This window comes from Lepisosteus oculatus, chromosome 22, assembly GCF_040954835.1.
Source record: "Lepisosteus oculatus isolate fLepOcu1 chromosome 22, fLepOcu1.hap2, whole genome shotgun sequence".
NCBI lineage: Eukaryota > Metazoa > Chordata > Actinopteri > Semionotiformes > Lepisosteidae > Lepisosteus > Lepisosteus oculatus.
The window spans coordinates 5,550,249-5,564,867 of NC_090717.1; the positions used below are offsets into that span (position 1 = coordinate 5,550,249).

The 14,619-nt window shown below is 40.1% G+C and overlaps 1 protein-coding gene across 1 annotated transcript; it reads left to right on the forward strand.

The window, feature by feature from the left end:
- The first annotated feature begins 459 nt into the window (after positions 1 to 459).
- p2rx2 (purinergic receptor P2X, ligand-gated ion channel, 2) lies at positions 460 to 11,936 on the forward strand. The gene is made up of 12 exons (XM_006640326.3): positions 460 to 1,109; positions 3,301 to 3,436; positions 4,057 to 4,128; positions 4,477 to 4,552; positions 5,007 to 5,103; positions 5,909 to 5,989; positions 6,439 to 6,577; positions 6,987 to 7,117; positions 7,261 to 7,351; positions 8,207 to 8,272; positions 8,536 to 8,613; positions 10,023 to 11,936. Exons 1-12 carry the CDS (start codon positions 970 to 972, stop codon positions 10,116 to 10,118), a joined length of 1,203 nt encoding a protein of 400 aa, XP_006640389.2. The 5' UTR covers positions 460 to 969; the 3' UTR covers positions 10,119 to 11,936.
- Positions 11,937 to 14,619: the final 2,683 nt, after the last annotated feature.

Consider the following 14,619-nt stretch of genomic DNA (forward strand, 5'->3'; position numbering starts at 1 on the left):
GGTTGTCTGTCATAGAGGCACACAGGCATGTGAATGCTTATGAAAATATTCCTAGCTCATTAAAATTAATGTCTTATTATATACCATCGAGATTTACGTACAAAGGTTGAAAGTAAGCAAGTAGACAGGCCATTTCTGTTTCTGACGTCCACTTTGTGCTGTGTCTAGTTGTATTCACCTCAGAATTCCCGATTATGTTGGGTACTTGTCTTGTGAGACTGGTACTGTTTTACTAAATGTGTAATGTTTTTATATCCCTATTTCATAAATTGTAAGCTCTCTCTCTCTCTGGGCTTAGTTAAACATTGTGATCCACATTAATGATAGCGACGGAGTCAATTTCCCACTTGATACCATGACCATGCATTAGGAAGTGGTTACAAGCAGCTGCTACAGGGTGGAAGAGCTTTTGAGTATCAACCCTTAATGTAGTGGTTTTTAAAAGCCCTTCGTCGAAAAACGGGTTATCAGATGTTTGCTTGAACACAAGCATATTTCTTTTGTGCTACGATTTCTCTTTAGAAAAAAGACACAACTCAAGCAAAAATGGGCGATTTTTCCACTCCACAAAAGGAGATCACATCACATAGAAATCTCAACATTTTGATCCATCTGTGCATTATAAATAGCTAGTAGGAGTAAGGAATGGGTGGTGGTGGCCTGAGAGTATTCATCAAGGAATCATCTAGACCAGGACTGGAACAAGGAATCCCAATGGATTAGAAAACAGCTAACGTGATGTCATCAGAGTATGAAACACAAAAGGGGGAGGATGGCCAACATGCAAATTTAGACTGGGCACTAGGACAAGACAGGCAAAGAGATAAAGAAGAAGAGGAGATCCAGAGGTGGAGACAGAGAGTAAAATTTGCAAAGCCCAAAGGAGGAGTAAGACAGATTTAGAGCATCAGTGCGCCACACTACACCTCTGCTTCCAGAACCAGATCCCAGAGAGGAAATCTGTATACAATGGGATTAAAGGAGCTCATTAAGGACTTTTATGTTGGATTCTGGGATTATGAGACTCCGAAGATAATGGTGGTGAAAAACCAAACTCTCGGAATCATTTACAGAATTGTGCAGTTCCTGGTAATCACCTACTTCATATGGTAAGTTTAATTTGGTTCTAAAGCCTGACATCCATAAAAAGAATAATAAGTGCTTTGGCAATTGGGTGATACTGAAGTTGTTTTATGACTGACACAGTAATACAATAGTATAGAGCATTGCAGCCTGGTATAAAGACTCAAAATAAAGCAGATGTTCATATCCTTAATGTGGTTTCTAAATAACTTGGACTTCTAATGAACTCTAATGGACACTTTTTCCTTTTTGCACTCCCACAAAATGCATGAAAATGTGTGTTGGTTCCTTCTAAAATGTTATTGTAGTGCAATTTGCTATAGGCAGAGAAAGGCAAAGAGGCAGAGGTGTATCAAGGTTCAGTGAAATCATGACAAAAGCATCATAAGGCTTAAATTTTGTCACACATACTATGGTACTGTACAAATCATGGAAATCCATTCCAAAGCAATGTGGAAGCATGTTTATGGTATAGTAAAAGCATTGAAAAACTGTAAAATAAATAAAGTAAATACAGTAAATTTCCATAAGCTTTGAAATGGTTGGCAGTCATCCAAAATAAGATTCAGAAGAAAGCTTTATAAAACCATAACACACATCAGATATTTACGTATTTTTGGGTTTCAAAACACTTACTGTATAATTGTATAATTAAACAAGATATTTTAAAGGATGCCTGAATGTAACCTCATCTATAATTAATACCGATGCTGACAAAAACTTTGCTAGCCACTAATCGATTTATAACTGCAAACTCTTGGTGACTGTTACAGATCAATACATTGTAAATGAAACTACTGTCCCCGTTTCACATTTGTTTTTATAATGGTTTCCAGCAGGTCAGTAAACTGTAGGTCAGGATAAAATGCTACAGCGTTCAACATAAATCAGGAGGTACAAATAGTCTGAAAATAATGCTGTTGTTGTTGTTGTTGTTGTTGTTGTTGTTGTTGTTGTTGTTGTTGTTGTTGTTGTTGTTGTTGTTGTTGTTGTTGTTTATACTTACAATATAGAGCTCAGCATGAAATGAAATAAATATATATGGTTTGCCAACTATGTCATAGATCATAGTAACTTTCTGGGATTTCAGAGGAAATGCATTTTCAACTAATTAACATTTTATCAACATTATTTAAAAAGTATAGCTATCTGGTAATCATCCCCATTGTTCTGCATATTTAGAAGTGATATTAACATATTTGTTAATGTTCTCTCATAGTAGCCCTAATTAGGGTAATGACATGGAGGGGATGCATATGCAAGCTGCCAGAGCATGTTCTAAATTACCTAAAAGCTCTTGAACACAATCATTTTGCAAAATCCCGGGAACATTAGAAGGAAGTCATCAGAAAACGATCTTGTGCGGATAACTTTTAACACATGTGTGTCAATAAGCAGTGGCTGATCTTTCCTTTTTAACATCTTCATTTCTTTAGAAGTGTTGCCCAGAGTATCAAGATACTAATATAGCATTCACCCTAAATAAGCTATTGCTGTTTTTGTGCATCCCTAGTGGAGGAGAAATATTAACCATTAACCATCACAGATGTATGGGTTATGTTGGTGGCACAGCGGTCCAGTGGTAAGCATTACTGCCTTGCAGTGTTGGAGCCTTAGGATTGGTTCTGGACCAGGGGTGCAGTCTGTCTGGAATTCGCATACTCTCCCCAGGTCTGTAGGGAGGTGTTTCACTTGCCTCCCGCAGTTCAAAGACATACTGGTAGGTTAAGTGGCCTCTGGGAAAAGCTGGTCCTGTTGTGAGTGTGTCCGTGTCTGTGTCTTCTGTGTGTCCTGCGATGGACTGCGTCCTGTCCGGGGTGTATCCCACCTTGTGCCCATTGCTTGCCAGAGTAGGCTCTGGCTCTCCTGCGATCCAGAGTCGGATGAGGTGGTTATAAAATGGAAGGATGGGTGTTAGTATTCTTGATAGTGATGGTAAATAGGCATCTATTTACTGATGATTACATTCTGAACCTTCTAGTATTGTTGGCATTTATCCCTGGACAGGTTTCCTATCTTTTGCTTTCAACACAGAGAAATTTAATAGAGTTTTGGATCAAATGTGGTATATTTCTGTGTATCAGTGTTATTTTGTCCTCCTTGACATCATGCAATCCAAAGAGCCCCACAAGACCGACAGTATGAAGGGTGCTGCTGTGGATTCTGCACACTGCTCAAAGGGGCACATCCAGAACACCTCTTTGGCTTCCCTGACAGGTATGTGTTCATCAGTCAGAAGGCCTACCAAGAGAGTGAGACGCGCCCAGAGAGCTCCATCTACACCAAGATGAAGGGGGTCGCCCTGGTGGGGGACACTGTGCAGGATGTGGTGGAGTACGTCAGGCCGTCGGAGGTAAGACCTGTCGCCAGCGCTCCTACACGGCCACCGACAGAATGAGGGCGAGGAGCACTGCGGCTTATCCCTCAGACTGTCGCCCGGAGACGCTGACTTCTATGTCTTTCAGTTGCTGATGCATCACAGAGCAAGAGAAGAAAAAAAACCCACATAAACGTGTGATATCCTAAGTTGCACCATCCATATGTGCAGCTGAAGAGTTAATGAGTTCATTTATATTACATATAAAAATATAGATGGATATCTTTTCTTATCTTTCAAGCCTGTTACTAGAGAATTTTCTTTTTAGATAGTTTGGGTTTAACCTGATCCCTTTTTCAAGTGTACCGTACGTATAACTCAGTTCAGTTTATTTGTCATACCCACAAGTGCAATGAAATGCTTACCACTGGGCTGCTTTATGGTGATTCATTATGTTTTGGGCTCAACCCAGACAACTTGAAAGACGATTCTTTCCTATCCAGGGGGGCTGTTTACTGAGAGAAATTCCCAATTCCTCCACCCTACACTGCAGGCTGGCCCTGAGCTGTCTCCTTTGGGACACACAGACATATCCTCCAGTGGGAAATCCCAGGCCAGGGGAAATAATGGACCGCTTTTCCTTGTTTCCTACTCAGGGCGGTGATGTCATCAGCTCTATCCTACGGAGAGAGATCACGATTGAGCAGAGGCAGGGTGTGTGTGCAGAGGTAAGGCCAGACTGCAGCCTTCAAGGCTCTCCTGTTAAGAGGGTCATCCCAGACCTAGAAGCACGACAGCAACAAACTCCTTAATGATTAAATCACACAATGTGACAAGAATATTGACAAAATTCAGTGGAATAATGAAGCAGCACATTCTGACCACATCCTGAAACAGAGTGGAAAGAAATCCAGTTTGGGCAAATCTGTGCATCACAAGTTTGCATAGTTTAAATTGTTTTGTGTGGAACAGAAGCCTAATGTCAACTCAAGAATACTACCATTTAATCATGAAACTGACATGACATTGCTAATGTGATGCATGAGGCTGATCTCTCTCTACTTGTCTTTCATTAGCATTACTCAGTCCCAGGTGCTAACTGTACAACTGACAGCGACTGCATTGAGGAGGATGCTGATATGGATGGCAATGGTAAGGACCTTAAGGGTTATTAAGACAAACCAGACTGTAAGTTTCTATCATCATTCTTTTGGTAAAGACTAATGAATGCTGGAGCTGCTTTTTCCAGGGAAATACTGGCTGCACTATGAAGATGACTATGAAATCATTTTACACTGTAGGGCAAAGTTCTAACCCTTCTTTCCTACAGAATGATACATGCTGAAAAAATCCCAAACCCAAAGTGACATCTGAGCAATGGAATAATAATAATACAAATTGTAATGACGACTGTCTGTAAATGGGAAGTGTGTTTTGCTCTGGAGCAAGAGAATCAAAAATCACAAAAATCAGTTTCCAAATCCGCAGAATAGCAGATTGACAGAAATGAAAGAACAAGAAATAGAAGCTCTCAGGAGGCCACCAGGCAAAGGGAGCCCACTGTAGATTGGTTTGAATGAGCTGTGTCCTCTGTCTGCATGTACAGGAAAAAGGACAGGCCGTTGCGTGCCATACTACAACCACACCTTCAAGACCTGCGAGATCAAGACGTGGTGCCCTATCGAGGAATTTGCTGCTGTCAGGTACCTTTCAAACAGGTGCTTAAAAAGCAGCTGTTTTAAGGAATTAGAAAATAACTTGGTGTAAGATATAATGATCTGTTGGTCATAGTGTATATACTCTGTGTGATGACTGAATGCATTTCACTACCTCTGAATTTCATTTTGTTTTTAAAAACTTTTCAGTTTTTACCCCCCCACCCCCAAAATTTTGAAGTTAAAAGTTATTCATCATTTCTCCTTAGAATGCTTCTCATAGATGCACAAGTGTTGCTCTGACCCTGCAGGAGCTTTCTTATTACCAAGTATTGCTCTTTAATGCCATCAGCTATATCACCTGCAGCTCATAACTGACAACTCAGTGAAGCTAAGCAGGCGTGAGCCTGGCTTGTACCTAGAAAAACCTCAAACCTGGGCCAGTATCTCCTGGGAAAGCTAAGGTTACTGGTGGAAGAGGTGCTAGTGGGACCAGTAGGGGGCACTCACCCTGCAGTTTGTGTGGGTCCTAACGACCCAGTATCGTGATGCAGACATAATGCTGTAAAAAAAAAGTTGAGGCGTAAAACCAAGATCCTGGCTCTCCATAATCATGAAAAATCTCAGGGCGTTTCTCAAAATGAGCAGGGATGTTACCCCGCTGTCCTGGCCAGATTTTCCCCTCGCCATTATTTCCCCCATCTATGAATCGGCATTATTATTAGTAGTATTAGTAGTATTATTATTAACTGTATTGTGACAATGAGGTAATTACTCTGATTGCTCTGAGAGATGTGTTGGACCCACAGGGGGCTGAAAGGGCAGATCCTAATGCCTCTTTTTCCTCTTGCAGGGAGCCCCCATTGGAGGAAGCAATCAACTTCACTGTCTACATCAAGAACACCATCCACTTTCCCAAATTCAGAGTGCTTAAGTGAGAAGCCTCCTCCTTTCCTAAAGCGCAGCTCGGATCAGACAGATGCCTGGAGTGTGCTTGCACTGTTCCATGTGGAACAAAGAGGTTCCACATTGTCTGAGTGTGGTTTTGAGTGTATTAGCTACGCCTGTACAGCAGAGTGACTGAAAGGGTCAGAAGGAAAGAAATCTGATGCATTTGCCATTACAGGGATTCTGTTTGAAATCAGGCCATCTCTTTTTGTGTCATGAAGTGGGGATGAATTGAAATTGATAGATTAAGAAGGTAGTATGGGTGAGTGGGTGTTGAGAACTTTGAGAAGACTTCTCCGCAAGTGCTATCCTGTGGGGAACAAAACAAACATGTGTACAGTCAGAAAATTAAAAAAAAAGCTGCATTGCAACTGATAACTTGTTGACATCTTTGACAAGACTGAATCACACCTGATGTGTTGTTTTCGCCCCCAGAGGAAACGTCAAACCCAATCAAAAGAGGTATCTGGAACGCTGCACATACAATGAAGTCAAAGACATCTACTGTCCAATCTTCAGGCTGGGCTACATTGCTGAGCAGGCCAGGGTGAAGTTCAGCGAGTTGTTGGAGACTGTAAGATGATTTCTGGGTCTATGAAGTTCCCTCTGTCGACCTGTGCTGAGAGCTCAGATATGAATGATGAAGTTATCAGCCGGTATTGCCAATCCACAACATCCCCCTGGTCAGGATGTCATGAAATAATTTCCCTGGGCATCTTAAAAATTCAGTGGAAACTCACTCTAAAGCAAACCCTTCTTCAGAATATTCAATGTGTTTGTTAAAGTCCAGCTCCTTCATTGCCTTATTAAACTGTTTATCACCTAATCAACATGCCAGGGTTCTGTAACCATTCGATAAGCATCTCAGAGCCAGAGAATTAAAATGATTTTAACAACATGTCTTTAGACTCGCAAAAGTAGATTTAATGTGATGTGGCATGCAGCCAAGACAGTAAGAAACTCTGCATGTGGAATTCTGCCAGGGAGCTGTGATCGGGGTCTTCATTAACTGGAAGTGTGATCTGGACCTGGACCCCTCGGAGTGTATCCCGAAGTATGCTTTCCGGCGGCTGGACATCCGCAAGGACCCTTTAATCCGTGGCTACAACTACAGGTGAGCCGGGTCGGGAAGTAAGCTAATTAATTGGCATTGGCTACATTCTCAGTGTCTACCGGAAACGGTGTGATTGGAGGAATGAGCTGTCTTCTACATTTTCTTTCTGATTCAGGATTGACGTTTTTTTAATTGTTCCATAGGTTCGCCAAGTTCTACAGCAGGAACGGCAGCGAGTTCAGGACTCTGATCAAAGCTTATGGGATAAGACTTGATGTTATCGTCCATGGGGAGGCAAGTTTTTACCCCCATCTTTCAAGTCATTTGAGTCATTCTGAAAACACCCACCCAGCTGTACAAGTACATGCATGTGAATTATTCAATTGAATAACCAATACATAGATAGATCTCTAGATATATGTGTGTGTTATATATGAAAACCAAAGTAGTATTAACTTATATTGCTGTTCTGTTCACTCAAAACAACTAATCAAGATTCCAATTACCAGACAGTTTTTACCCATTTAGACAGATGAAGTCAGCAGTTTTGTAGGGCCCCAGAAGCAGAATTTGGCACCTCTGATCTAACTTACCTTGCTTAATGATAAAGGAGTAATGTTCTCCCTGTGATTTTTGCCCTCAGCTTTAAGGTCAGATGTTGAGAACCCTCACCACTATTTCACACTGCCACATGGCATTTAACACAGCTTTTCTGAGTCTCTTTTAAAAAGTAACAGAAAATAACTATGTATTCAATAAACAGGAAACTTCATCTCTAGTCATTCATCCATCAATCAGGCTATATGAATTTTAAATAAAATATGCAAATACACTATTACAATCCATGTTTAAAAGAATGTCTAAAATATATGGAATTAAGGAATATAATTATGGAATATAAGGCAGAATTAAAAGTCTCTTGATTGGTCTGTTTTCAATGTTGTGAAATGGAATGAACTCGGCTTATATGAACATTACTGACTGAAAAGTGTGTCCTGCTGATTCATTAACTAGATGTGCAGTTCTCCCACTGGATCCAGTTATACTCCTTGAATTGTGTAAGAAAAATGTCTGCAGTATTCTTGTCCTTTTCTTTTGCTGCGGGGATGATGCAGCAGGCATGATAAAAGAGAATTGTCTTCTTCACAGGCTGGGAAGTTCAGCATCATCCCCACAATTATCAACATGGTGACCGCCTTGACATCTGTGGGAATAGTAAGTTTCACCGGCTGGAATTGTTGCTGGATTTCCGGCCACCGGTTTGCAGTTCAGACTGGTAGGATGCAAAACAGAGGAATTTCTTTTACTCCTCTTAACGTTTCATGTTACTTGACAAAAGAAGCTTTGTGAACTGAAATAATTTCATTTTTAAATATAATTCACTTTGTTACTTTGGTGTTTCTTCAGCTGGTTATTCAGCTGACTTAGTGCTGATCTTAGTCCTAATCTACCTCTTAAAATCTCTCATCTGTCTGCAGTGTTCCTTCCTCTGTGACTGGATTCTGCTGACATTCATTGACAAGAATGAGGTCTACAGTGAGAAGAAGTTTGACGAGGTAATAAAGCAATTCTTCTGATGGTATAGAAAAATAGGCTTGCATAGCATAAATTGTTTATTTTAATTCATTTCATTTCTGATCAAATTCCTGGATTCAAAAATATACTAGAAAATATACTAAAAGGCAACTATAATTACTGTACCTGATGTAGCCTCACCCAAGCTGGTGATGATATAGTGTATAGCTTATACTCAGAATGAGAGCCTGTGCTCCACAATAAAAAGCCCCTGAAGTGTGATTATAAACATGACAGATTTCCCACTGTATGGAGCACAATTCTGTAGTCTGCCCCATGTTTCTCAGTTCATCAAGCTACACAGCACATCCACACACTGTTATTGCCTTCTCTCTGAACCAGGTATCACTCCAAGAACCTTCATGTGCATCTGAACATCTTGTCTTTGCAACTCTTTCTGGGTCTTTTGCTTTTTGTTTTCTCGTTCCTTGCTTCCAGTTCCTCCCTAGCTTTGCAATCCAGATGTCCTCCGTGAAAATAGACATCCATCCCTTCAACCGAGGTCCTGACTCTCTGTGGTCATTAAAAATCCCAGGGCATTTCTCGAAAAGAGTAGGGGTGTAACCCCGGCGTCCTGGCCAAATTTCCCATTGGCCCTTACCAATCATGGCCGCCTAATAATCCCCATCTCTGAACTGGCTTTATTACCTTGCTCTCCTCCCCACTGATACCTGATGTGTGGTGAGCGTTCTGGCGCACTATGGCTACCATCGCATCATCCAGGTGGGGCTACACATTGGTAGTGGTGGAGGGGATCCCCATTACCTGTAAAGCGCTTTGAGTGGAGTGTCCAGAAAAGTGCTATATAAGTGTAAGCAATTATTATTATTATTAATTCACTCCTTATTCCTGCCCTGGAAAGGACGGCAATCCATTGCAGGGCCCACACTCACTGACAATTCAGGGGGCCCATTGAACCAAGCCAGGATGTCTATGGAAGGTGTGAGAAAAGCAGAGAACCTGGCAAAAACTCACCGGAGAGCTCTTTCATGGTCCACAGAGAAGGTGTCCCAGCCCATAACTGAACCCAGGGTACAGGAGATGTGAGAAAGCAGATAGAAACAAAGAAGTAATTTTAAAAGTATGGTAAAATACACATCATTTCTGTTCAGTCCAGTCAGTTCAGGTTATTTCTCATATGCACAAGTGCAATAAAATGCTTGTTTGCATGTGTGTTCCAATTCAAAGACATTAAAGGAATCACCAAAAATATAAACACAGAACAGCAGCAGCAACAGCAACAACAAGTTAAATAACATACAACGTAAAAAACAGAGGAAAAAACCCAAATGAGAAAAATAAAACCAAAAATCTTCTGGGGAATCCCACTAAACTAACTGCTAATCCCTACATGGTTATAAACCCCCTTCTACATCTGTCCCTTCTGTAGGTCACCAACGAAACCTCCCATAACACAGTGACTGAGGTAACTACAATGAGCCAGGGCTCCACCCACACAGACCTGTCTGACAGCGTTGCTCTCTGACTCCGCCCACCTCCCACCCAGCTCCACACACAGAGGGACAGCACACAGTCTGCCAGAGTGGGCCTGAGAGACACCTCAGGACATTGCTTCGCCTGGGGAGGACTGTGAGGAGGATTGTTGTTGCCACTGAAGTCCCCTTGAACATGATGTCCATCACTCTGAAGGAAGGAAGGTGGGGTTCTTCCAAGAACAACAGAGAACAGTTGTACAAGATACAATACAACAAAATGCAAGGACCTTTAGCCACAGTTTCAGTTTCTCAAAAAAAATGGCACTATAGAGGTTTAACTGTTGAATGCCCAAAGAATACAAGTTTTTTTGGGGGACAAACAAACAATATTGAGCCCACTATCTGTCCTAATGTAGACAAGCGATATTATCAGAAGAGATGAGAAAAGGCTTTTTTCCCTGTGTTTTAAAATTTTAAAACCCCTTCCATTCTTTCAAAAAGCAAACAGACGGAGCACTTCAAATTCCCTATTTATAAGCTTACACAATTTAAATAAGCTAGGACTCAGAAAGGTTTTGGAAGTGAAGTGTGTAAGACATCACTTCCTGTCTTAGATTTACAAAGACCTGGACAAACAGATGGCCTAGGGGAGGGGCTTTATGGCTGGCTTTGAAGTCTAAATGATTCATCATAGTTGAAATAATCATGACACTGACCAGAGAACATTTCTTTCCCAACACACAGCTGCAAAACAGATATTATTGCAAAGAGAATATTAAAACATAATGTTTAGGTATGGGTGTGGGAACATATAAAAAGATGTTTAGGTATGGGAAAGTCTTTTCAATATCAGTTTTTGAAACCACACTAAAATTATGGGTGTATAACACATGTATTCTGTGTACATATAATACACATGCTTTTACAGTATCTTCAGTTTTTGATTAATGTAGGATCTATTACATAAAATATAATGAGGAACGTCCATCCATTTTCTAACAACTCCAATTCAGAGCTGGAGCTGCAAGCACAGGGCGTCAGTCTGCCACAGGGCACACATAGATACAAACACAGATATGCACACACCAGCACCAGTTTTCCCAGAAGCCAATTTACCTCTCCTTGGATGTCTTTGGGGTGTGGGAGGAAACCAGAGTACCCAGAGGAAACATACAGTATGTGAACACACGGAGAACATACAAACTCCACACATGTAGCACCCCAGGTCCAGAATTGAACCCTTGGCCCCAATACTGTACCACATTTACACCCATGAAGAAAACATCCCAAAGAAAAAGGTCAGTCACTCTCTCACTCTAATGGTCAGCTGAAAGGGTCATGGGATGTTGGAAATTTGTGCCCTCAAAAGTCTTAGAGCAGCTGCAGCTGCAGCAGGAACTACTACCAAACCAGGAAACCTGAGATTTTAAGCAATGAAAGGGTTTCAGAGTAAAGCAAGGATCCAGATCTGGACAAGTTTGAAAAAAAAAGCTATTTTACAATGCTGAAAAGCGAGCTGTTCATTTTCTTCAAGGACAGATGACTGAAAGTTCAAGGCCTGAAAATGGAGTTAAAACAAGAAAATGGAGCTAAAACAACAGCGCTTTAAAGCTTTTTATATATTAAAGCAGCTTTGTTTTCTGTCACCTGCGATATGCCAGCCTTGTCTTCTAAATGTTAAGTAAATATTTTAGATATTGCCAGTGATAAAAGTACTTCATTTTTATACAAAGGCTTTATCAAACCACTCCTATGTAAAGAGGGAAAAAATGTACTTGAAAGTATTACTATAAGCCTTTACAGATTTTTAGATAATTGATTGCTGTTATTTTCATGGACTTTTATATCTTAAGTTTGTCTCCCTTGAATGGTTTTATTAACTGCGTTACATTTTACTTCTGTAACTTTTCTTACTGAACTGGAGCTTTCAATAAACAGTATAATAGAAATAATGAATCTATTTATTAAACGTACTTATTGACACTTCAACTCTCCCCAGATATATTCCAGGCGACACTGTAAAACTCTGCATAGATGGTAGGGGGGGGATCAGTAATGAGGCAACATGTACCTGGGTTAAAAGAAAAGAATACAATTGTAGGTGATTACCTACCTCTGGAAAATGTTTTAAAAGTTTGCTTTGATATTGTACAACAAAAAGTTTAGAAAAAACGTCAGTGGGAAGAAATATAGCATTCATTACAAAATGTATGATGGTTTTCCTGGGTAGAAAAGAGATATAACACTTAATAAGTTATAACAAGCTGTACATTTTCAAGTTCAAAGTGTTTTTTATTCTTGCCCACTCATCTAATGGCAAGAAGCAGGTATTTTTCAAAAAAGAAAACAACAGACGTCACTCCTTCCCACATTCCCCTTCAGAAAGGAGGAGCTGAGGAGGAATCTGTAGACAAGCACTTTATGGGGCAGAATTAATGCAATAAGGAAGACATTTACCGCTAACTGAGAAGAGATAAGATTACGGGGAAGTGCAACTTCAGATTCTTTCACACAAACATGATTAAAAGAAGTGTATTGATTGGAAAACCGCTTGGGTCCAAGATGTAATGGATTTCTGTCTAGTTCTGGAAACGGGCTGCTAGAAACCACACTAGAGGCCTTTTCATTAACCCTTGTGTGGAACCACTGGCCATCTCTTTCCAAGATCTTTGCTTCTCATAAACTCCATCTTTGATATCCTGCCCATTCGAACACTCATTCTCAACAGAAACAATCGATAAACAAAAGAGGTAGCAAATTGTGGAAAATTCTGCAAAACCACAAATCTAGCTGCCATAATGATATGAGCTGAAGGCACATTATGAATATTCCAGCACACTGCATTTTAAAAAAATGTCATTATCTTGCTGTGAGCGTGCTGGTATTCAGGGTTTCAACCTGTTATTGCTATGTATTGATATGCAGGGATGGTCATTCAACCTAGGATGGGTAGCTTTAATAAAGAAAAGTTTTTTTACAAGGTAGTCTTAGCTACCTGCTGGTACAGCTGCAGAACTCTGACAGCCTGTATCCCTTCTCACACAGCATAATGAACTGGCTTTTTCATTTTTTTTGTTAAACTAATGATGTGAAACTAGTCAGACTATGAATGTAATTGCAAATGACAATGCAGTATTTCATTTGTATTTTAGCAAAGCTTACAGTATAACAATCACAGTTTGTTACATATTTTACTATGTAATTGTGTGTGCAACATTTGTGACAGTTGCTTTTCATAGAAAAGTGTTATTTCTGATTCATAAGACTGATCTAATTTTTATTGACTGCTGTATTATTGATATGATTTTAAGAGTGCTATATCTAACGATCCATGAAATTCATGTGGGAGGTGCATGTTTCGACACTGCAAAGAAAAAAAGGATTTTGTATCTATGAACATGACCTCTGCTTTTACTGTAGCATAAGTGGAAAATATACTGAGCACCACCAAGCTTGATCAAAAACAACAAAGTGTGTTTTACTCACTGGATCACGGTATGTGAAAGTCACTCATATCTTCTTTGTAGATCTAAATTATTTTGGAAGCCTACAGAACATTTATTAAATGTACCTTTTGTACAATTAACATTATCTACAAAAAAAACTCCCATCGTCATTTTAATGATGATGATAGTGTTTTTTAACTACATTTCCTTGGTCATGTCCTTCTCATAAAATCAGTCAAGAAAATTAGGTTATGGTCTCAGGTTGAGGAAACCTGATGCTAAATGGATTGATTCTGACTCAGTGCACTGACAGAAATTTCATTACAGAAATTGAGACCCAGCTCTGATCCAACTGGAGCTTCAGTATCTCTGTGAAGGGGGGAGGGAATGATGGCTTATTCCTATTAAGGGTCCTGGCACCGTAGAGCCTACTGTGGAAACTCCGATCCATCGCAGGGATATGCACCATTAACAGGGGCAATTCCGAGACACTGGTTATCCCAACTAGCATGTCCTGTTGATCTGATCACAGTGCAGAATTAAGGTCTTTGCTGTGCCTATGGATGCAAGGTCAGAAAGCAATTTAAGGGATACATCTCCAGCAGCTCTGTGGAAGAGACCCTAAACTTTATAAACCTTTAGCCTGTGCAAAAGCAGGCAATGAACTATGATATTCCTAAGGCAGAGAGGAGGAGAGAGACTTAAAGAAAAGACAGGACTCTTAGTTCCAACATGCTGAAAACCAGGACTGCAGTGCATTAGTTTCTCTTCTCTTCATCCCCAGTTTTCCCTACTCCTAGCAAAGGACGATACTTATATCAGTACTATATAGGTGAGAAGCTTTATTTGCCCTTTGAAACTAAATCCCAACACATCACTCAACAGAATAAAACATACTGAAGTGGTAGTTGTTGCATTCCAACATTAAAATGTTAAATCTGACTTAAGTGTGGGGATGTTTTTTTATTAAATATACATGAATTGAATGATCATATCATTTGGTGTATTTAAAGAGGGCACTTAATCTGCATTTAGCAATTCAAGGCTTGTTTTCGTTGCTATTTTATACCTAAAGTTCAGTTTTGAACAATTTGTTACCTTCTCC

Bases quoted from the DNA above. Each gene is read 5' to 3' on its own strand.
- p2rx2 (XM_006640326.3), top strand. From the start codon at position 970: ATGGGATTAAAGGAGCTCATTAAGGACTTTTATGTTGGATTCTGGGAT. The intron at 5,104-5,908 runs GTACCTTTCAAA...TTCCTCTTGCAG, and splicing joins GAGGAATTTGCTGCTGTCAG to GGAGCCCCCATTGGAGGAAG. The intron at 8,273-8,535 runs GTAAGTTTCACC...ATCTGTCTGCAG, and splicing joins CCTTGACATCTGTGGGAATA to TGTTCCTTCCTCTGTGACTG.